At 39.8% G+C, this 22,810-nt stretch overlaps 1 protein-coding gene across 1 annotated transcript in view; it reads right to left on the bottom strand.

Moving 5' to 3' along the window:
• HSD17B11 (hydroxysteroid 17-beta dehydrogenase 11) overlaps positions 1-22,810 on the bottom strand; it is a 47,180-nt gene that overhangs the window by 8,780 nt on the left and 15,590 nt on the right. Inside the window, exons 3-5 of the mRNA XM_032144126.2 lie at positions 21,500-21,631; positions 19,503-19,609; positions 5,967-6,104 (exon numbers count right to left, since the gene is read on the bottom strand). Of these exons, the coding sequence (XP_032000017.1) occupies positions 5,967-6,104; positions 19,503-19,609; positions 21,500-21,631 (377 nt within the window). The remainder of the gene's footprint in view (positions 1-5,966; positions 6,105-19,502; positions 19,610-21,499; positions 21,632-22,810) is intronic.

Raw genomic sequence — 22,810 nt, 5'->3', positions numbered from 1 at the left:
CTATAGAAACGAAAAATAAAAACAAACCCAAAGCAAGCAGTAAAAAAAGACTGAAGCACAAATGAATGAGATAGAGAGCAGAAAAACTACAGAGAAAATCAATGAAACTTAAAATAGGTTCTTTAAAAAGATAAACAAAATTAGCAAACCTTTAGCTACACTGACCAAGGCAAAAAGAGAGAAGACTCAAACTACTAAAACCAGGAATGAAAGCAGGGACATTCCTGCTGACCTTACAGAAATAAATAAGATTATAATAGAATACTAGGACAATTGCATGCCAACAAATTAGAAACCTACATGAAATATACAAACTCTCAGAAATACACAAACTACCAAAACTGACTCAAGGAGAAACAGAAAATCTGAGATCTTTAATAAGAGATTGAATCAGCAATCAAAAAACTTCCAGGAAAGAGAAGCCCAGGACTAGATGGCTTCATAATGAATTCTACCCAATGTTTAAAAAAGAATTAACATCAATCCTTCAAATTCTTCCAAAAAAATGGAAGAAGAGGAAATTCTTAATTCATTCTCTGAGTCCAGAATTACCCCGATACTAAAATCAGAGTAAGAGATCACATGAAAACTACTGACCAGTATCTCTTAGGAATATAGATGCAAAAATCCTCAACAAAAGATTAGCAAATTAAATCTAGCATTATATTAAAAGAACTACATGTCATTATCCCAGGAATACAAAGTGGCTCACCATACACAAAACAATGAAATATACCATTTTAATAAAATGAAGGGAAAAAACCTACACTATCATCTCAGTAGGCATCAAAAACGCATTTGACATGATACAATGTTCCTTCGTGATAAAAACACTCAACAAACTAGGAACAGAAGGGCATTTCTTCAACCTGTTTTATAAGCATTTGTGTAATGCAGTCTGATTTATATAATCAAAATGGAGTAGCAAAGATGGTAGGCCTTATTAAACAAAAAAGGATGGGCCGGGTGCGGTGGCTCACGACTGTAATCCCAACACTTTGGGAGGCCGAGGCAGGCGGATCGCTTGAGGTCAGGAGTTTGAGATCAGCCTGGCCCACATGGCAAAACCCCCATCTCTACTAAAAATACAAAAATTAGCTGGGCATGGTGGTGCACACCTGTACTCCCAGCTACTTGGGAGGCTGAGGCAGGAGAATCGCTTGAATCTGGGAGGTGGAGGCCGCAGTTAGCTGGGATCATGCCACTGCACTCTAGCCTGGGTGACAGAGCAAGACCCTATCTCAAACATAAATAATTAAATGAATGAAAATATTATTGTTGGCCCATTTAATGATAAAAATATCATATTAATATAACATGGAAGTACTGTTTTTTTCCTATCATACAGGCAAAGATTAAAAGTATGCTAAGCTGGGTGTGGCAGCTCACACCTATAGCCCAGCTACTTGGGACGCTGAGGCAAGATCAGCCTGGGGAACAAAGCAAGACCTTGTCTCTAAAAGAAAAAAATATACATATATGTATATTTTTAAAAAAATTTAAAAACTATTTATTGAAATTCAAGTTTATTTAACAAAAATAACAGCTTAAAAAATAATTGGAACACCTGATTTACATTTAATTCCAATAAACCCAGATTATGCTGTATTATACCTTTATAGTAAACAGTTTCTTTGCAGTGTGTTAGCTGTATAAATATAAGAACCAATAAACTACGTCTAAGATGTGCTCTCAAACAGAATTTAAGTTCCAACATTAATATGAAACAAAATATTTATAATTCAGCCATTTAGAGACTGGTTCAATTTTCTTTATTCAGAAAGGCCTATGTAGCTTAATCTGAATCTCGGTTTTACTTATGGGCAAGTTACTTAATTTCTCGAAACCTCAGATCTCTCTCTACTGAAGAAGGACTAATAACATCTCCCCCAAAGTATTGTTGTGAGGTTTAAGAAAATGACATTTTATTTGGTGTCTGAAATGTAAACAGGTATTTAATGAGGAATACGTTCTCTCTTCTAATTAGAAGTAATAAGTTTCTATATTAAAACCAACTTCATCTTTGGGGTCTACTTTAGTACCAGCTTAGCCTCAAAGAGGTTCATATGTCAGGACCAATATTCTAGGCCCTTCCTTAGCCAGGTTTATATTCAGCCTAGAATCATCTTAGCCTCCGTTCACACTTTTCCTCCAGAGTGGGCTTCTTAATTCTTTTTTTTTAATTATTATTATACTTTAGGTTTTAGGGTACATGTGCACAATGTGCAGGTTTGTTACATATGTATCCATGTGCCATGTTGTTTTGCTGCACCGATTAACTAGTCATTTAGCATTAGGTATATCTCCTAATGCTGTCCCTCCCCCCTCCCCCCAACAGTCCCCGGAGTGTGATGTTCTTTTTTAATGGCACTATTAAGTTTTGTCAGAGAGGGCACTGGAGCCCACATTAAGGTCAGGTCTGTGCCGCCTTGTCGGGGGGCAAGGTTAAAAAATTCAATTATAACTTTTGAAAATAGAATGTCTGTTTTTAACTACTGAAAGACAGTATGATTTAAAAACTTGACTCAAATATGTTATTTTAGTATCCACATACTGAAAAAGAAATTGAGGAAACTGGCAACTTGTATCTTCAACATCTGCTTTCAGTTTTAGTGAGGCTTATCCTCACTACTTTCATTCCTCAGATCCATTTCCCAACCTGAAAAACTTATTTGTCCCTTCTCTTCTCTCTTCAGACTCCAGTTAGGGTTCTCTTGTTTAATATAGATAAATTTAAACATTGACCTCTAAAATAAATACTCTACTTTTGTTTTTTAACAAAATTGTGTATTAAAAATAGATTTTAAAGACTATTTGATAGATTCTTGGGGGCTTGAGATCTTTGGACAGCTCCCAAATTTCTGTCTAATGTTGTCTTTCTGTTCTGCTTCCATGTGGGATGACTTAAATTAAGTGTATTTAAAATAGAACCTGGGGGCCGTGGATCAGCTGTCAGGAGTTTGAGACCAGCCTGACCAATACGGTGAAACCCCGTCTCTACTAAAATAATAATAATAATAATAATAATAAAATAGAACTGTTAGGCCAGGCGTGGCGACTCATGCCTGTAATCTCAGCACTTTGAGAGGCTGAAGTTGGGAGAATGACTTGAGCCCGGGAGTTCAATTGAGTTTAAGGAGCCCTTGAGCCCAGCCTGTGCAACATAGGGAGACCCTGTCTCTACAAAAAATTTAGAAATTAGCCAGGTGTGGGGACACATGCCTGTATGGTCCCAGGGACTGAGGAGGCTGAGGTGGGAGAATTGCTTGAGCCCAGGAGGTCAAGGCTGCAGCGAGCTGTGATTGTGCCACTGCATCCAGCCTGGGTGACAGAGCGAATCCTTGTCTCAAAAAAAATTAAAAAAAAAAAAAAAGGAAAAATTTAGAATCTGTTAACTCTTCAAGTGGCCACACTGAATATTTTTCATTAACTTTAAATACATTTTCAACAAAGGCAGCTGAATTGGGGGAAATATGGGGAAGTTTGAGGGGGCAGAATAAAACTTAAAAATTGAATCTTGGCTGGATGCAATGACTGACTCATGCTTATAATCCTGGCACTCTGGAAGGTGAGGTGGAGGTGGGAGAATTGCTCAAGGCCAATTTGAGACAAGCCTGGGCAAACGGCAAAACCCTGGCTCTCAAAAAAAAAAAAAAAAAAATTAGCTGGGCATGATGGCACACACACTGTAGTCCTACTCAGGAGGCTGAGGTGGAGGGTTGCTTGAGTCCAGTTCAAGGTTACAGTGAGCCATGATCACACCACTGCACTTCAGCCTAAATAAGACCCTGTCTCAAAAACAAAACAAAACCAAGCAAAACTGAATCTCATCATTACAATAAAATTGAGAATCCAAAAGTCTGTCCAAGTAAGCATGTGAACTTATAACATGAATTTAATATCAGTGAGGAAAATGATGTATTATTTAATAAATAGTACAGAAAACTCATTAACTATTTGGAAAAAACAAACTATACTGTGACTTTACTTCTTAAATCAAAATAAATTTGGGTGGGGCAACGATTTAAATATGAAAAATGCAACCATAAAATATATGCTAGAAAAAATATGGGTAAATATTTTCAAAAACTTGGAATGAGAAAGACCTTTCTAAACACCTCACAGAACCTAAAGTCCATGAGAAAAAAATCCCTAAGAAAATTTTAATGTAAAACTAAATGAAAATAGGCTTAAAAGCAAACAAAAAAAAAACTGGGGAAAAAATATGCAACAGATGTGATATATAAAGGGGTTTCTCAAATGTATGAAGAATTCTTTCTTATGTATCAATTAAAAATCTCTAGAGCTCAGCTGGGCGTGGTGGCTCATGCCTGTAATCCCAGCACTTTGGGAGGCCAAGGTGGGCGGATCACTTGAGGCCTGGAGTTTGAGAACAGCCTGGCCAACGTGGTGAAACCCCATCTCTATTAAAAATACAGAAATTAGCCGGGCGTGGTGGTGCGTGCTTGTAATCCCAGATACTCGGGAGGCTGAGGCACGAGACTCGCTTGAACCTGGGAGGTGGAGGTTGCAGTGAGCTGAGATTGTGCCATTGCACTCCAGCCTGGGCGACAGAGTGAAACTCTGTCTCAAAAAAACCAAAAAACAAACAAACAAACTAACAAACAAAAACAACTCTAGAGCTCAATAGCAAAAAGTGAGCTAATGCCATGAAAATGGGCAATTCATAAAAGAAGTGCAATGTCCAAAAATCATATGCGAACATGAATGTAGCTAGTCATCAGGGTAAAAATAAAGATGATTCTTCCTGTATTGGATTGGCAGTGATTAAAAGAGTCACAGAAGGCAGACTGATGAAGAAGTAGAGAGTAAGTTGCTCTCCCTGCACTGTGGGTAGGAGTGCAAATCAGTGCAGCATTTCTGGAGGGGAGTTTGGCAATATGTAGGAATTTTTACAAGTTATATAACCTTTGGCCCAGTAATCCCCCTTTATGAATCTACCTGAAGGAGATAATTATCCAAAAGTGAAAATATGTGTGCCCGAGGATGCTTATTGCTGATTTGCTGTTAAAAATCCAGAACACTAAAAACAACCCTAAAATCATCACTAGGAGATGCTATTGCTCCCAATAATCAATACAATTTATTACAATGCCCTCTGTACTTTAGATGTCTATAACATAATGCTGAGGGAAGTATGTAGTATACTTGCTGCTTCCAGGACCCCATGTGTAACAGACGCCAGTTATATGAAATTCAGAGAAGTCTAGAAGGATGTTTATCAAAATTTTGAGAGTGGTTTCCACTCGATAGAGGGTTTTAAGGAAATTAAAAAAGAAACTTTTTGATTTGTATTTTTCAGTAACATTGGAATTTAAACAAATAAGTATGCATCATGTTTACAAAGACATTAAAGCTATTTCTAAAAAGAGAAAACATTAAAAATTATCTTCAAATTAATCCTTTATAATTTTATTTTTTAACCAAGTAGAGTATGATCTGGTACTCCTTTTGGAGGCTAATCTCTAGATTACCTCCAAGGGAAGTGTTTTTCACATGTGGTCTTGGGTTATCTCTATCAGAATCACCTAGGATAATCACTTTTTTAAAATGTAGAGTTCCAGGCTCCCTTCCCTGCCACTACCGTACCCCAACCAAACCCAGTAAGTCAACATATCTGAGGGTGAAGTTCCGACATAGTTCCCAAGCACACCTGGTGACATGTATGTATATTTAAGCCTGTGAATCATTACTCAGGAGAAGAAAAAAGGAAGAGTTAGCAAGTTTACCAATGTCATTCATATTTACTTTTTTAGTCACGCTCCCTTGCTTTCTCTCTTTTTGGCTTTCCACCTGTTTTCCCACAATCTGCAGAAGCTGAAATCAAAATGAACTAAGAGCATTAATTATCAGGTGTTTTCGGGATTAAAACATTTAGGAAAACCCACAGAATGGCTGGTATTCCTAGCAACCACCAATTCTTTTGTCTCAATTTCTCAACTTACCTTGTACTTGGATTTTTGATGAAGCCAGTGTTTACGAAATTAGGACACAGACATGTTGTTTTGACTCCAGTTATTTGTAAGGCAGCCAGTTCATCTGTCAAAGTTTTATGAAATCCAACAGCAGCAAACTTGCTTGAACTGAAAATAAAGAGAGAGTTTACAAAATAATTCAAGAATTCTGAAATGTCTGCCTATTTTCCTCAATTCAGCATGGTCCTCTGCAGAGCAATGTGGGCACTCCCTGAATCTCAGGCCCCAGTCCAGAGCTACTGCATCAGAAACCACATCTTACAAGATTCTCAAGTAAATCTGTAGGCACATTAAGGTCTAAGAAGCCCTGACACAGAAGATTTATTGCATTTTAGCATCACTTAACGGAATAAGAACATTTCCTTAAAAAGCCTTTTAAAGAAAATTAACAGAGTATTTGTTTTTGTTGTTGTTCCACAAAATTCAATGTCACTATAAGCTGTTCCTTATTTACTTTAAGATGGTCACAGAATTTGCTGAAAACTTTTCCTGGATAAATCCTATTCTTCCTTTAAGTCACAGCTTCACTTCCTCAAAGAGGCCTTTCCTAACCCCCAGTCTAAATTATTTTCTTATTATATAGTAATTTTCAGTTTTCTATGATAGTATCTATGTCAGATTTGTAAGTGAACATTCATTTGAGAATAAATTTTTTTTTTTTTTTTTTGAGACAGAGTCTTTCTCTGTCCCCCAGGCTGGAGTGCAGTGGCATGATCTCTGCTCGCTGCAAGCTCCGCCTCCCAGGTTCCCGCCATTCTCCTGCTTCAGCCTCCCTAGTAGCTGGGACTACAGGTGCCCGCCACCACGCTCAGCTAATTTTTTGTATTTTTAGTAGAGACGGGGTTTCACCATGTTAGCCAGGATGGTCTCGATTTCCTGACCTCGTGATCTGCCCACCTCGGCCTCCCAAAGTGCTGGCATTACAGGCGTGAGCCACCACGCCCGGCCAAGATTAAATTTTTTAAAACATCTGTCTCCCACACCTTTCCTATAAGCTCCATGACTGTTTTGGTCGCCAGTGAATCTCCAGGGCCCAGCACTGTGCTTGGCTCTTAAGTGCTCAAAGAATATTTGTCAAATGAATGAATCACAATGCAAAGCGTTTCTTACTGTAACAGCTCTTTCGTTTGGAAGTAGTAGTGAAATTACTTATTCTAAATGGACATTACTTTCTCAGGTTTTTTTTTTATTTAAAAAGGGCTTTATTGAGATATAAATTCATATGTCATACAAAGCATTCACTTAATGTATACAATTAAATGGTTTTTGATATATAATTAACTTAAAAGTTGTGGTATAATATATATCGTGTAAAATATGTCATCTTAACCATTTTTACATGTGCAATTCAGTGGCAATAATTACCAGATAATCTTTTATTCTGTTAAATCTGTATGAATTAGCAATTATACAAAGTAGCTATATATTCTGGCCAGTTAATCTATGCTTTGGAAGATAGAAAGCTGTGGAAATGTCTCTCTTACCTTTTTTTAAAAAGTTTAGTTTTAGGCACATATTGAAGCTGATATGGTTTGGCTGTGGACCCACCCAAATCTCATCAACAATTATAATCCCAATTGTAATCCCCACATGTTGAGGGAGGGCACTAGTGGGAGGTGACTGGATCATGGGGGCAGTTTTCCCCATGCTGTTTTCGTGATAGTGAGGGAGTTCTCACAAGATCTGATGGTTTTTTTAAGTGTTTGGCAGTTCGTCTCTTGCTCTTACTCTCTCTCTCTCCTGCTACATTTAAGACATGCCTGCTTCCCCTTCCTCTGTAATTGTAAGTTTCCTGAGGCCTCCCCAGCCACGCAGAACTGTGAGTCAATTGAACCTCTTTCCTTTATAAATTGCCCAGTCTTGGGCAGTTATTTATAGCAGGGTGAGAGTGGACTAATACAGAAGGCTTAAAAGACAGATTATTAGATTAAATTATATGAGATTAAAATCTTCTGCATAGTGAAAAACAACATAAATAAAAATCATATCTAAAATAGATTACTATGTGCTAGACATTGCCCTCAGTTATTCTGATGCATTTTGGAGTTTTCTGGGGAGTCTTTCTCTGTCACTTAGGCTGGAGTGCAGTGATGCAATCATAGCTCACTTCAACCTAGGAACTTCCGTGCTCAAGCAATCCTATCACCTCAGCCTCCCACGTAGCTGGGACTACAGGCATGTGCCACAACACTTGAATAATTATTTTACTTTATTGTAGAGATGTGGGTCTCGCTACGTTGCACAGGCTGGTTTCAAACTCCTGGGGTTAAGTCATACTCTTGCCTCAGTCTCTCAAGGCACTGGGATTATAAGTGTGAGCCACAGTACCTGGCCTATTCTAAATAATTATTTCATTTAATCTTCATAACACCCCTATAAAATATATTAAGATCCTCATTTACCAAAGAGGAAACTGAGGTAAAGATGGGTTATCAAACTTGCCTGAAGATACAAAACAAAGTGGCAGAATCAGGTTTTACGGGTGGGTAATAAACCAGGTTTATGTATGATATACTCTAAACTTTATTAACTCCAAGCAAATTAAGAGGCAAGTGACAAACTGGTAAAGCATTTGCAACATATAAGACAAGGATAAGCTTAATATATGGCAACTCTTATAAAGGAATAAGACAATACTCTAATAGATAAATGGCTAAAGGGCGTTCATGGAAAAATCATAATATAAAAATGCCAGTAGATATAGGCATATAAAAATGATTTACTTTAGGAATAATTCATATAAAAGCAAAGTAAGACAAGACAGAATTCTTGCCTAGCAGTAATTATAAGGATATGAAATTTTTATCTGAGTTTTTTTAATGTACAGATTTTTCCCCTCATATAATTGAATCTAGCAATCTTTTCAAGCCTTCATTCAATATATGTCAAACTTTCAAAAAAGTGATAAAAAACACTTTCTTTCCACAGCTTTCTATTTTCCAAAGCACAGGTTAACTGGTAGGCTTTTCTGGAAGGCAATTTGGCAAAAGGTATCAAATTCATTAAAAGTATGCTGTGCTCTCAGATCCAGTGTTATCCCAAGGAAATAATCAATCATGTCTCCAAAAATTAATGTTCAAGGATAGTCCCTGGAGTGCAGTTCATTAAAGCAAATAGTTGGGAATAATGTGAAACGTCTGTAGTGGACAGCTGTTGTTTTTTCCCAACAGCATTCGTGTCCCCTTGTTCTGGTAATACCACTGTCACCAAATGCATACAGTGATTGGCTCCAGGCTAGTCTAGTCACTGACCTCTAGAATAAGAACGTTTGAAGCCATTGTTGAAGTGATGTTTGTCTTCCCCTCCTGCTGGACTTGGAATTTAAAGGGTTTAACCCTGGAACTTTTGGTAGATATCTGGTCATCAGAGGAAGACAGCCTGCTTGAGACTTTAATTACAGAACCAAAAAATTCCTCTTTGGGCCTGGGGCGGTTTAAGTTTTTTGCTCCTTACAACTGAAAGAGTGACAAAATACCAATGATAATGAGTAAATTGAATAACTAGTGGCACCGTATGTGCAGTGGTATCCCACGCAGAAACAGAAAACAATGTTGCACATAATATATATTTATTAACATATAAATATTATTTTAAATTAAGAGCCAAAATTATATATAGATTTTTTCAGTGCATAACTGTATGCTTGTATTTACAATATCATTAAAAATTATAACATGCATATCATGATTATTTTGTCAGAGGCATGTAAACCAGAGCAACTCCATCTTAAATAGGAGCTGGGTAAAATAAGGCTGAAACCTACCAGGCTGTATTCCCAGATGGTTAAGGCATTCTAGTCACAAGATGAGATAGGAGGTCAGTACAAAATACAGGTCTTAAAGACTTTGCTAATAAAACAGTTTGCAATAAAGGAGCCACCAAAACCAAACCCACCAAAACCAAAATGGCCACAAAAGTGACCTCTGGTCGTCTTCACTGCTACACTCCCACCAGCGCCATAACTGTTCACAAATGCCCTGGCAACATCAGGAAGTTACCCTATATGGTCTAAAAAAGGGAGGCATTAATAATCCACCCCTTGTTTAGCATATTACCAAAAAATAATCATGAAAATGGGCAACCAGCACCCCTTGGGGCTGCTCTGTCTACGGAGTAGCCATTCTTTTATTCCTTTACTTTCTTACTAAACTTGCTTTTGGCCGGGCATGGTGGCTCACGCCTGTAATCCCAGCACTCTGGGAGGCCAAGGCAGGTGGATCACGAGGTGAGGAGATCGAGACCATCCTGGCTAACACAGTGAAACCCCGTCTCTATTAAAAATACAAAAAATTAGCCGGGCATGGTGGCGGGCACCTGTAGTCCCAGCTACTAGGGAGGCTGAGGCAGGAGAATGGCATGAACCCAGGAGGTGGAGCTTGCAGTGAGCTGAGATCATGCCACTGCACTCCATCGTGGGCAACAGAGCGAGATTCTGTCTCAAAAATAAATAAATAAATAAATAAATAAATAAATAAATAAATAAATAAGTAAACTTTCTTTCACTTTGCACTGTGGACTCACCCTGAATTCTTTCTTCCGCGAGATCCAAGAACCCTCTCTTGGGGTCTGGATCAGGACCCTTTTCTGGTAACATCTTTCTGGCAACCACGAAGGGACTAAAGTGCAGAAACCCTGACCCTACGGCTACCTTTAGGTAAGTGTTGGGGTCCTGTAACATATTTCTGGCGGACCATAGAGTTACAATACTGAAGAGACCCCCGACCCAAAGGAAAATCATCGGGGCACACCAGTGGGCTGACTTTGAGTAAGTGGGGTGCCTACACCTGGGTAAAGAATGGGATTGGGTTAGATGCCCAACTTAGGGGAGTTAGAGTCTCTCCTAAAACAGAGTGGGTTACAGGTGCTTCTTAATAACAGGCAAGGACACTTGACCGACGTCAAGTTAGAGGCCTGACTTAGGAGGGTTAGAATCCCTTCTAAGATTTAGGAGGTTAGGCCAGGTGCAGTGGCTCACGCCTGTAATCCCAGCACTTTGGGAGGCCGAGGCGGGTGGATCACTTGAGGTCAGGAGTTCGAGACCAGCTTGGCCAACATGGTGAAACCCGGTCTCTACTAAAAATACAAAAATTAGCCAGGCGTGGTGATGCGTGCCTGTAATCCCAGCTACTCAGGATGCTGAGGCAGGAAAATTGCTTGAACTCGGGAGGCTGAGGTTGCAGTGAGCCGAGATTGTGCTGCTGCACTCCAGCCTGGCCGACAGAGCGAGACTCCATCTCAAAAATAAAATAAGATAAAATAATAAACAAAATAAATAAGATTTAGGGGGTTAGAGGACCCTCTCAGTAAAGTCCCTTTCAGCTAAGAACAGGTTCGGCACTATGGGATGTTAACTGCTGTTCTCTTTGGATTAATCTGCCTTTGTACTCTTTGCTGATGGCTATGGGTGACAGGGTTAGGCATGCACAGGATCGTGGGACATAGGGAGCTTTTTCTTCCCTAAAAGGGGAAACTTGAGAGCTGATAGGATTGCTGGAAAAGATCCCTGCTCAACCGACAGCAGCAGCCTGAAATTTTCAGTGTCGCTGCAATAGGTGGGTCTTTCTCTGGCCTCCCTGCTAATTTTGCCTTCCCCACCCTGCCACAGGCAATACTTTCTGTCTCTACTTTGCCTTTCCCTTTCTTATCTTTTCTATTACTCAGGGCAAACTTCTTGCCCAGAGACCACATGTTGAAATTCCAAGTCAGAGGTTGGATTAAAGATGATGGGGCCCAACTGGGGGTAAATTTAAGCCTTGCCAGTTTGATATTGGGTGCTAAACAGAGTAGCTAATGTCTATGTTTTATCATGCATATTTTGCTCTGGCCAAAATGAAAAAAAAAAAAAAATTTCCTTTATGATGCAGCTTGGCCTCCGGAGAGATGGTGCCACAAACCCGATCACTAGGGCTGCTCAGGGAAAAGGAACCCAGAAGCCTGGCATGCCAGCAAAAGGCTAAGAATTTGTTACCAGTCAGATTTTTAGCTACTCTCTCTCTGTGCAAACAGTTGAATGAATGGAAAAAAAAAATCAGTGTTTATCCCCTCTGTAAAGACTTAATTAATGCGAAAAAGAATTCTAAGGTTAGTCTTAAGCTGGTGTATTTTGTGCTATGAATTCGTTTTTCCGTGTAGAGGGGTACTTCAGGATAAAACATGGGCTTAGAACACCTGTAAGCCCGCTTTTTAAGATGACCCAGCAAGCTGGTCAGTAACAAACTTGGTTGCAGGTCCCTGAAACGAACAAAAAACCCGATGAAGTCTCCACCTTGTTTTATGTGCTTGGGAGCTTGCAGTACCTTCTCTTGGGCTCCGTCTTCCAGGGAACAAGAATTTTAAAGTTCATGTCATAGCCAGCTCTGAAAATCATATTAAATAGTTAAAAGCCTTTGCAAGCTCAAAATTAACTAATCTAGACTCCTTCTGAGAAAAGAAATGGACTCTGCCCAGTCCTGTAGCTCAGTAGCGAAAGTTTTGCACTTTCACAGTGGCAGTCTAGGTTCAATTCCCCACCTAGGAAGTAAGTCACTACTGATTTAATATATGTGTGACCCTGTCTATTCTCTTCTCCTCTGTGGACTGTCTTCAATTTTCCTTCCTCTAAGCACCTAGGAGTTTACCTTTGGTAAAGTTCAGAAGCTGGAAATATTGGCCGCTTGGCATGGCTAAAGTCGGGTAATAAGAGCTCTGAAAGGATTTCTTCTTTAAAGAGCACTATGGTTAAAAGCCAGCTTAATTAAAAGTGGAACAAGCTATAGATATATTTAAAAGGCCTTTATGTTTTTGTCTTCTTGAAGCTTGTTTTGCTGGAAAAAGGTTTTTTCTTTCTCAGTCAACAAAGAATTATTTTTCTTTGTTTTTTTCTTTTTTTTTTTGTCTTGTTACTATTAATGCTCACATGAAAGGCCCGTAGATAACTTCTGGTAGCTTGGGACTACTTGGGAAAAACAAAGGCGGCACCACAGACCCAGTTTTGGGAAAAAAAAAAAAAGAAAAAAAAAACCCCTCTGTTTTCCTCATGAAACCCCAAGAATTAAAAGCAGATAGATTCCTCTCAAAATCAAAGGCTCTGTTCTGTTTTGCATTGTGTTATCTGACGGTTTTGAGTTTGGGGGAGGGGGGGATCAGCAATCACTTTGCATTATGAGAGAGCTTTGGTATGTAATAACTGGTAGGAGATGTACTTTAAGGGGTGGCTAATAGTAGTTATGGAGGGATACTTGACTCTGCACACTTGGATCAGAAGCATGCTCTTGGCCACCTGGTAGATAAGGCAACATCCTCACCCCTCACTGGGAGATGAGACTCTCATGAGGATGGGCTGATTACAAAATGGGCTGATTGGCTTTAGGTTGCCTTGCAATGAAATGCACAGTCGGTAAAAGCACTGCATTGTCTTCTCCCGTAGTATTTCCCTCCTTTTGGGGATCCAGGATCCAGTATAAAATGGCACCTTTAATTTTGGAGTCTGTCTGCCTTCAGCTGCTTATTTGCTACTTATTTAGCCCTAGAAACGCATGCTCTCCTGGCCCTGTTCCTCCAAGGGCTCCACCCTGAAACCAGTAATCCAATTAAGAAACTGGCAAATGGTGGGGTGATGGCTCACGCCTGTAATCCTAGCACTTTGGGAGGCCGAGGTGGGCGGATCACTTGAGGTCAGGAGTTCAAGACCAGCCTGGCCAACATGGGGAAAACCTGTCTCTACTAAAAATACAAAAATTAGCTGGGTGTGGTGGTGGTGGGTGCCTGTAATCCCAGCTACTCGGGAGGCTGAGGCATGAGAATCACTTGAACCTGGGAGGCAGAGGTTGCAGTGAGCCAAGATCATGCCACTGCACTCCAGCCTGGGTGACAAGAGCGAAACTCTGTCTCAAAAAAAAAAAAAAAAAGAAAAAAAAAGAAACTGGCAAACGAAAAACTGCACAAGTGCTGAATCTTCTGTCCATTTATAGTGGATGTTTATATATTACAAAGCTCTAATTAATTGACTTAGAAAAATAAGTGTATAAATCAAATATTTTGTCAGAAAAATAGAAACTTTAATGCCTTTTTGTTCATGTGACTTTAGTAATCTTTTGAAAATAAAGACAGTTTTAAAGTTTATTGGTAAAATAAAATGTCTTAAAAATGTAGACATTTGGTCTAAATTAAGGTCAGATATCAGATTTGCTAAATGCTTTAAGGACAAATTGTTTCTTTAACTTTTGAAAACTGTTCTATTTATCTACATTAAAGCCATCAGATTCTAGATAAGGCCTCCACGATATGTGGAATTAGCCATGCCCCCTGGCTATGCTGGAGAGTCAGCCCTTATCTGCACGTCTGCCTGGTGTGTCCTAGACTAGGCTCCACACCCAGTACATAATTAAAATCCCTTACTTTTCCCAACGTTGTGTTGAGGTCTTACTTTGTTGCCCAGGCTGGAGTGCAGTGGTGAAATCATGGCTCACTGCTGCCTTCAATTCCTGGGCTCAAGCAATCCTCCCACCTCAGCCTCCTGCGTAGCTGGGACTAGAAGCACGCACCACCACACTTAGCTAATTTAAAATATATTTTGTAGAGGTGAGATCTTGCTATGTTACCCAAGCTATTCTTGAACTCCTGAGCTCAAGCGATCCTCCTGCCTTGGCCTCCCAAAGCCTGGGGGATTACAGGTGTCAGCCACCATGCCTGGCCCCAGATTTTTCTTTTAAATAACATTTTATTACAAGCTAATGTTCAGGACTCAGTTTTACTGAGCATTCCCACACTGGCAACTTTTCATGCTTATAAATTGGCTATTTGGGTTGACAGAATATATTAGCTAGCTAATTGTTTTCTTTTAAAAATCAAAATACTTGTGAACAAATTACTTAGCAAGCAGCAAAAAACATTTTAGAATAGAATCAAAAGCTTCACCCTCCTCCACCATAAATCCAGTTCTTTTATCTTGCATTCTTCATATTAATCATTAAAACTGTTGAACTATAACTCTGAAAAGAAATTAAAATATTTTTTCCTAAGATAGGCTACTAGAGCTAGAATAGATTATTTTCTGTGGCTGTAGTGACACAGGACAATGACAGGTGAGGGCTGAATTACAGGGAAAAGGATCAATAATCTTATTTTCCCTCTCATTTCATCCCAAAATCTAGGTGTCAGAGCATATATCATGAATTCCACTGGGGCAAAGCATTCTGGAAGCTAAAATTAGAGGTGGGAACTCCCTGTTTTGTGTGAATAACAGGAAGTGAAATTGAAATGTAATGCCAACAGCCAACCTCTTGTTATTAAACACTTGCAGGATTTCAGATTTTATGCTAAGCGCAATATATTGTATGATTTAAACCTTACAGCATTCTAATAAGTTACATATTATTGTTATTATTATTACTATTTTTTTTGAGACGAAGTCTCGCTCTGTTGCCAGGCTGGAGTGCAGTGGCACGATCTCAGCTCACTGCAACCTCCGCCTCCCAGGTTCAAGCGATTCCCCTGCCTCAGCCTCCCGACTAGCTGGGACTACAGGCACGTACCACAAGCCCAGCTAATTTTTTTTGTATTTTTTAGTAGAGACGGGGTTTCACCATGTTGGCCAGGATGGTCTCAATCTCTTGACCTCGTGATCCGCTTGCCTCGGCCTCCCAAAGTGCTGGGATTACAGGCGTGAGCCACCGCGCCTGGACTAGATATTATTATTAACCTATTTTATGGATGAGAGAAATGAAGCACAGAGTAGAGTAACTCGCCTAAGGTCACACAGCTGGTGAGTGATTGAGTCAAGATTCATAATGCCATTATAAATGATATTATGTCATTCATAAATAATATTTTTACTGGAAACAACCCAAATGCTCATAAATAATAGAATGGACAAATAAATTGTTGTCTGGTCACATGACACAACACTATGCAGCCATGAAAATGATAACACTATAGCTACTAACCACAACACGGATAAATCTCACAAATACAGTGTGATTCCATGGACATAAAGATCAAAAATAGACAAAATTAATCTAAGGTGTTATAAGTCAATATAGTGGTTACCTTTGGGAAGGAAGGAGAGACTGGTGATTGGGAAGGGTTCCAAGAGGAGGTTCTAGGGTCCTGTAATGTTCTATTTTTTTGACCTGCATGGTAGTTAAATGGATGTATCCACTTTGTAGTAACTCACTGAGCTGCACACTTATGACTTCTTCATTCTTATAAATGTATTTCACGTGTCAATAAAAAAGGTTTAAATGTTTAAAAAAGCAGTGTCTCAGTTTAATTGCCCAATTGTTAATAACAATATCTGATAAACACTGCTTTCTGCTGGTAGTAATCTTTAGCACATCTCTGCGAAAGTCCTATCATTGATTAGATGCTGAGCAAAAACCAGAGCTGGCTGAGTTGAAGATAACTGTGGCCAGTAAGGATCACAGACTGCAGTAGTTCAGGCCAGTGATAGCTGAGGATTCTGAAGAGGAGTTCTCTAAGGGCTAGCAAAGCACAGCTCTGTCACGAAGCTGGAAGTGTACAAACCCCTTGTGTGGTTGCAACCCTGCATGTTAGCCCAAATGGCACCCTTGTGTGGTTTCTTAAAAGCCACTTCTCGGCTGGGTGAGGTGGCTCACACCTGTAATCTCAGCACTTTGGTAGGCCGAGGCGGGTGGATAATGAGGTCAGGAGATCCAGACCATCCTGGCTAACATGGTGAAACCCCATCTCTACTAAAAATACAAAAACAAAATTAGTCGGTCATGGTGGCGGGTGCCTGTAGTCCCAGCTACATGGGAGGCTGAGGCAGGAGAATTGCTTGAACCTGGGAGGCAGAGGTTGCAGTGAGCCAAGATTGCGCCACTGCACTCAAGCCTGGCAACAGCACGAGACTGTCTTAAGAAAAAAAAAGCCACTTCTCTCCTCAAGCAACTTTACTTGCATCTGCTGGAAAAATCCTTCAAGTCTAAAAGGACTCGAATGTGAATATAGCATGGTAGAATTGTGTAGTGCACAATCTGCACAACTGTGTGTGTCATCCCTGTTTTGACAGTACCTTATGAAAACCTTTATTTCTGCCGAAAACATCACCACTAATCACGAAGATAAATTTGTTTCTCACAAAAAGCACATTTTTCTCTTGGTTTTCAATGCGAAACACACAGTTAAACTGAATGAAGGCAGAACCCAAAGAGTTATAGTGTTCATTGTGCAAACAGAAGCAGCAGCACGACAGGGCTCACTGTCCTGCTGGGTTCTCTGATCCTCTTTGCCTATCTCAGTGCCCGGCAACTAAGATAAGAGGCTGGGGGTGAGCTGGGAGGGCGCTGTGTAGTAGTTGCGGGGGCTGGGATTGCGGGAGGGGGATAGCACCTGTAACTATCTTTCATCAAGGAAGTGAAATAAATGTCATATTTTATTAGCCCTTGATGGCTGGGGGTAATCACCTAACTTAAACTGGCTCTAAAAGAGACAATATACAATCTTGACATCATAGGTCTGTTCTGTGACTGCTTCACCAGTTATTTCATCTTTTTTTTTTTTTTGAAAATTCAGTCCAAGTCTATATTTATTTATTTATTTATTTTTGAGACAGGGTCCCACTCTATCGCCTAGGCTGGAGTGCAGTGGCATGATCTCAGCTCACTGCAACCTCTGCCTCCCAGGTTCAAGCAGTTCTCCTGCCTCAGCCTCCTGAGTAGCTGGGACTACAAGTGTATGCCAACATGCCCAGCTAATTTTTGTATTTTTTGGTAGAGATGGGGGTTTCACCATGTTGGCCAGGCTGGTCTCGAACTCCTGACCCCAGGTGATCTACCCTTCTTGGCCTCCCAAAATGCTGGGATTACAGGCATGAGCCACCATGCCCAGCCCCAAGTCTGTATTTATTTTTAAAACTATTAGAAAACCAATATATGAAAATATATGTTCAGAAAAAAAGAAAGAGAAAGAAGGAAAGGAAGGAAGGAAGGAAAAAAATATAGATGAGCAAAAAGAACAAAATAAAAATCCCTTAATTACTTGTCTTGCCATTACCTAAGAATAACCACTTTTTAGGTGTGATTAAAGAATTTGTTATATATCCTTGCAAATGCAAGTTGAATAAAAACAAATTACCCACCTATGCCTGTGTCTACGTATTTGCACACATATCTATAGCTACATATACAACTATATCCATGTTTTTAGAATTTAGATATTTAATTCCAAAGGAGAAAACAAATTTGAGCATTATATATGCAAATATATTTACACAATCATCATTCAACATTTTAAAAGTTATTATTTGCTGAAACACACAATAAGTATTCAATAAAACATAAAATACAGCCAAGAATTGGTAAGGTGTGTGTAACCAGTAGAATCATCCTAGATACAGTGGCCTAACTGATCTCCCCAGTGGAGTATAGGGTCACTGTGAACTGCTATTTCAAGTTTTTCAGTTATTCCAAGAGCATGGTTTTTTAAGTGGATAACCATTAAAATTTTTTTAAAAAACAATTCCCTTGTTTGGATTCTTTCAATGTTTAAAATCCCACTATTAGAAAACTAATATTTGAAAACATATGTTCAGAAAAAAAAAAGAAAGAGAAAAAAGGAAAGGAAGGAAGAAAGAAAATACTGATGAGCAAAAAGAACAAAATAAAGATCACTTAATTACTTGTCATTACCTAAGAATAACCACTTTTTAGGTGTGATTAGAATAAAACAGTTTGTTATATATCCTTGCAAATGCAAGTTGTATAAAAACAAATCACTGGGCTGGGCGCGGTGGCTCATGCCTGTAATCCCAGTACTTTGGGAGGCCAACGCGGGCGGATCACGAGCTCAGGAGATCGAGACCATCCTGGCTAACACGGTGAAAACCCGTCTCTACTAAAAATACAAAAAAAGTAGCTGGGCGTGGTGATGGGCACCTGTAGTTCCAGCTACTTGGGAGACTGAGGCAGGAGAATGGCGTGAACCCGGGAGGGGGAGCTTGCAGTGAGCCGAGATCGCGCCACTGCACTCCAGCCTGGGGGACAGAGCCAGACTCCGTCTCAAAAAAAAAAAAAAAAAAAAAATCACCCACCTATGCCTAATATTCTCTCTTTCTCACTCTGATTTCATTTCTGCAAAAATTTACCCATTTTTATTAATATTAAACATTATTAATATTAAATTTTGTTACACATGTTAATAATTAATACTAATTATTGTTCTTGTTTTGTAATTTCTTGCTGTTAAAAGAGATGAGAAATGTGTTAAAAGTGGTTGGCTCATAACTGAATAAATTTCCGGCTGCCACCTCTAGCAGCATCCTCTAGAAGGGGATTAATGATTGATAATGCTGTTAGACAAGAGACTTTGTGCAACTCTTTCTGCTTATTTTGTTAGACAAGAGACTTTGTGCAACTCTTTCTGCTTATTTTTTTGACAACCCTCAATAATAGACTGGAAAACTTCAAGTCTCTTATGATTATAAAGAGAGTTCTCATTAGACAGGGTAAGAAATCTCACACACAAGGAAAGCATAAGAACCAATGAAGGAAACACATGTTCACATACCAGTAAGCCAGTAGGAAGGGGACCGAAACATGTCCAGCTGCCGAAGCCACAGTGACAATATGGCCATGGTTATTCTTCATCATTGCAGGAAGAAATGCCTTTGTAGTCTACAAATAGTTTTTATTAAAAGAGAAAAAAATACTGTATTTCAAACTCACAGACCCATTGGGAATATTTTGAAACAAAAGTATATTTTTTAACATTAATCCTGTCATAAATGAAAAAAACATAAACTCACTGACAAATGCAGCAGCAATAAGGTGACTGGATATGATGCCCACATTAGAAAACCTGAGCAAAACCGTGGCCACTGAAAGCTTTGAGAATCCATCTCATTTAAATTGCTAAATTCAGCCAGGTGTGGTGGCTCATACCTGTAATTCCAGCACTTTGGGAGGCCAAGTCGGGCAGATCACTTGAGGTCAGGAGTTCAAGACCAGCCTCGCCAACATGGTGAAACCCCGTCTCTACTAAAAATGCAAAAATTAGCTGGTCATGGTGGCAGGTACCTGTAATCCCAGCTACTGGAGAGGCTGAGGCAGGAGAATCACTTGAAGCTGGGAGGCGGAGGTTGCAGTGAGCCAAGATTATGCCACTGTGCTCCAGCCTGGGTGACGGAGTGAGACTCAGTTTAAAAAAAAAAAAAAAAATTGCTAAATTTTTATGTTCCCCAGCCCTCCACCTCTTGTTGTTGATGCTTGGGATGAAGAAACAAGTAAGAATACCTGGCCAAGTGCAGTGGCTCACACCTGTAATCCCAGCACTTTGGGAGGCTGAGGCAGAAGGATCACTCAAACCCAGAAGCTCGAGATCAGCCTGCGCAACATGGCAAAACCTCATCTCCACAAAAAATACAAAAACTTGCTGGGCATGGTGGTGTACTCCTGTAGTCCCAGCTACTAGGGAGGCCGAGGTGGGAAGATCATTTGAGCCCAGGAAGCCGAAGCTGCAGTGAGCCAAAATCACATCACTGCACTCCAGCTTGGGCAACACAGAGAGACCCTGTCTCCAAACAACAAAAAAAAGAGACAGTAACCTATATTTGAACAAACACAAAACATAAAGATATATGTCAATAACTTGGGAATATTAGCATAAAATAACACTGCATTTTTATCAACCCCAATATTCTTCTGAGATTAGTCATCCCAAACTCACATCCAAGAAAACTTTGAGGGGCCTTTTTAAGAACTGGCTATTTGGGCAATATTTGGAGACTTCAGAAACACACACAGCATATGTACATATATATATAACTTAAGACCTTCAATGGTGAGGTTCACAATAAGGTTTGCAATTTTAGGGCCAGGAAATAACATGAGGCCTGAGCCTCATGCAAAATTGAAAGCCGGGGCAGTGGCTCAGGCCTGTAATCCCAGCACTTTGGGAGGCTGAGGCAGGCGGATCACTTGAGTCCAGGAGTTCAACACCAGCCTGGGCAACATGGTGAAACCCCATCTCTACTAAAAATACAAAAATTAGCTGGGCGTGTTAATGCCTGTAGTCCCAGCTACTTGAGGGGGCTGAGGTGGGAGGATCACTTGAGCCTGGGAAGTTGGGGCTGCAGTGAGACAAGATCGCATCACTACACTCCAGCCTTGGCAACAGAGTGAGACCCTGTCTAAAAAAGAAAAAAGAGAATCTGAAAGCAAACTGGATTCACCTTTATAAAATCACAGATGATGACTCAGATGGTCCCCCAACTCCTTTCTTTATCTCTAAATAGGATCACACAGAAATGTGAGAACCTAGCTTAGAATTAAAACATATATAACACCTGACATTTATTATTATTATTGTTATTATTAATATTGTCAGTGAGGAAGAATGATAGAATTTGGTCATAGCATGAAAAATGATCTCTTTGTATAATGTTATTCCTGGTGCCTGGAGAAAACTTTAGCATTGATTTAATACTTCCTTATGTCTGCTCAAAGCCCCACTTTAATCTTTGGGATTTTCAAAAGGAATATTTTTGTAAAAGAAGCCATACTCACCCAGAAATGTGCAAGTACATTAACTTCAAAAGTCTTTTCAATCTGAGGATCTTGTGTAGCAAACAAATCTGATGTATAGACTACACCAGCATTATTTACTAAAATACTAACATCTCCAATTTCTGCCTTCACCTTCAAAAAATAAAATAAGAAAAGTAAATTCATTAAGAGGTATGAGGGTAAGTTTATACACAATGGCTATTTTTTTTTTTTTTTGAGACAGATTCTTGTGCTGTTGCCCAGGCTGCAGTACAGTGGCGAAATCTTGGCTCACTGCAACCTCCACCTCCCGGGTTCAAGCGATTCTCCTGCCTCAGCTTCTCGAGTAGCAGGGACTGAAGGCGCATGCCACCACGCCACACCTGGCTAATTTTTGTATTTTTAGTAGAGATTGGATTTCACCATGTTGGCTAGGCTAGTCTCGAACTCCTGATCTCAAGTGATCTGCCCACCTCGGCCTCCCAAAGTGCTGGGATTACAGGCATGAGTCACCGTTCCCATCTTGTACGCAATGACTATTGTTTTTCTGCTAGATCTGGATAAAAGTGATTTTGCAATCCATATGTCAACAGGGGAAAAAATCCTTTTATTTTATGCACTTATGTTCAAAACAGATCTATCTTCAAGTGTATCAGGTGGAAATTTTCTTTTGCAATTTAGTCTGACTTAGTTCTATTGACTATAACTCAAGAGGCATTTGGCTAAGTAGCATTTTTTTAAAACATTACTTCAAAAGGTAAGCAAAAAAAGTTAAATTAGGCTGGGTGCGGTGGCTCACGCCTGTAAACCCAGTATTTTGCGAGGCCGAGGCGGGCAGATCACCTGTAGTCGGGAGTTCGAGACCAGCATGACCAACATGGAGAAACCCTGTCTCTACTAAAAATACAAAATTAGCTGTACATGGTGGTGGGCGCCTATAATCCCAGCTACTCAGGAGGCTGAGGCAGGAGAATCGCTTGAACCCGAGAGGCGCAAGTTGCGGTGAGCCGAGATCGTGCCATTGCACTCCGGCCTGGGCAACAAGAGCGAAACTCCATCTCAAAAAATAAAAGTTAAACTAATGTGGCAAAATCAGGGACTACTACGGAGAACTGTGGAAAACTGATTACACTATTAAGCTGGCCACATTTTCTATTTCTTTATTTCTATTTATTTTCTGTTCTGTTGTTCAGTCGCTCTCCATTAGGTGGCAGTAGGCTTAAGGGTGAAGAGTGGTTTCCTTGGACCTTGAGTTTGGGCTCTGCCAGTCACTGCTGGACCTTGACCAAGTTACTCAACCTCTTTTTTTTTTTTTTTTTTTTTTTTTTTTTT

Source organism: Hylobates moloch, unplaced genomic scaffold, assembly GCF_009828535.3.
Source record: "Hylobates moloch isolate HMO894 unplaced genomic scaffold, HMol_V3 SCAFFOLD_2, whole genome shotgun sequence".
Taxonomy (NCBI): Eukaryota; Metazoa; Chordata; class Mammalia; order Primates; family Hylobatidae; genus Hylobates; species Hylobates moloch.
Note: the sequence above shows the minus strand (reverse complement) of the source record. Positions and strands in the feature narration are given on the sequence as shown.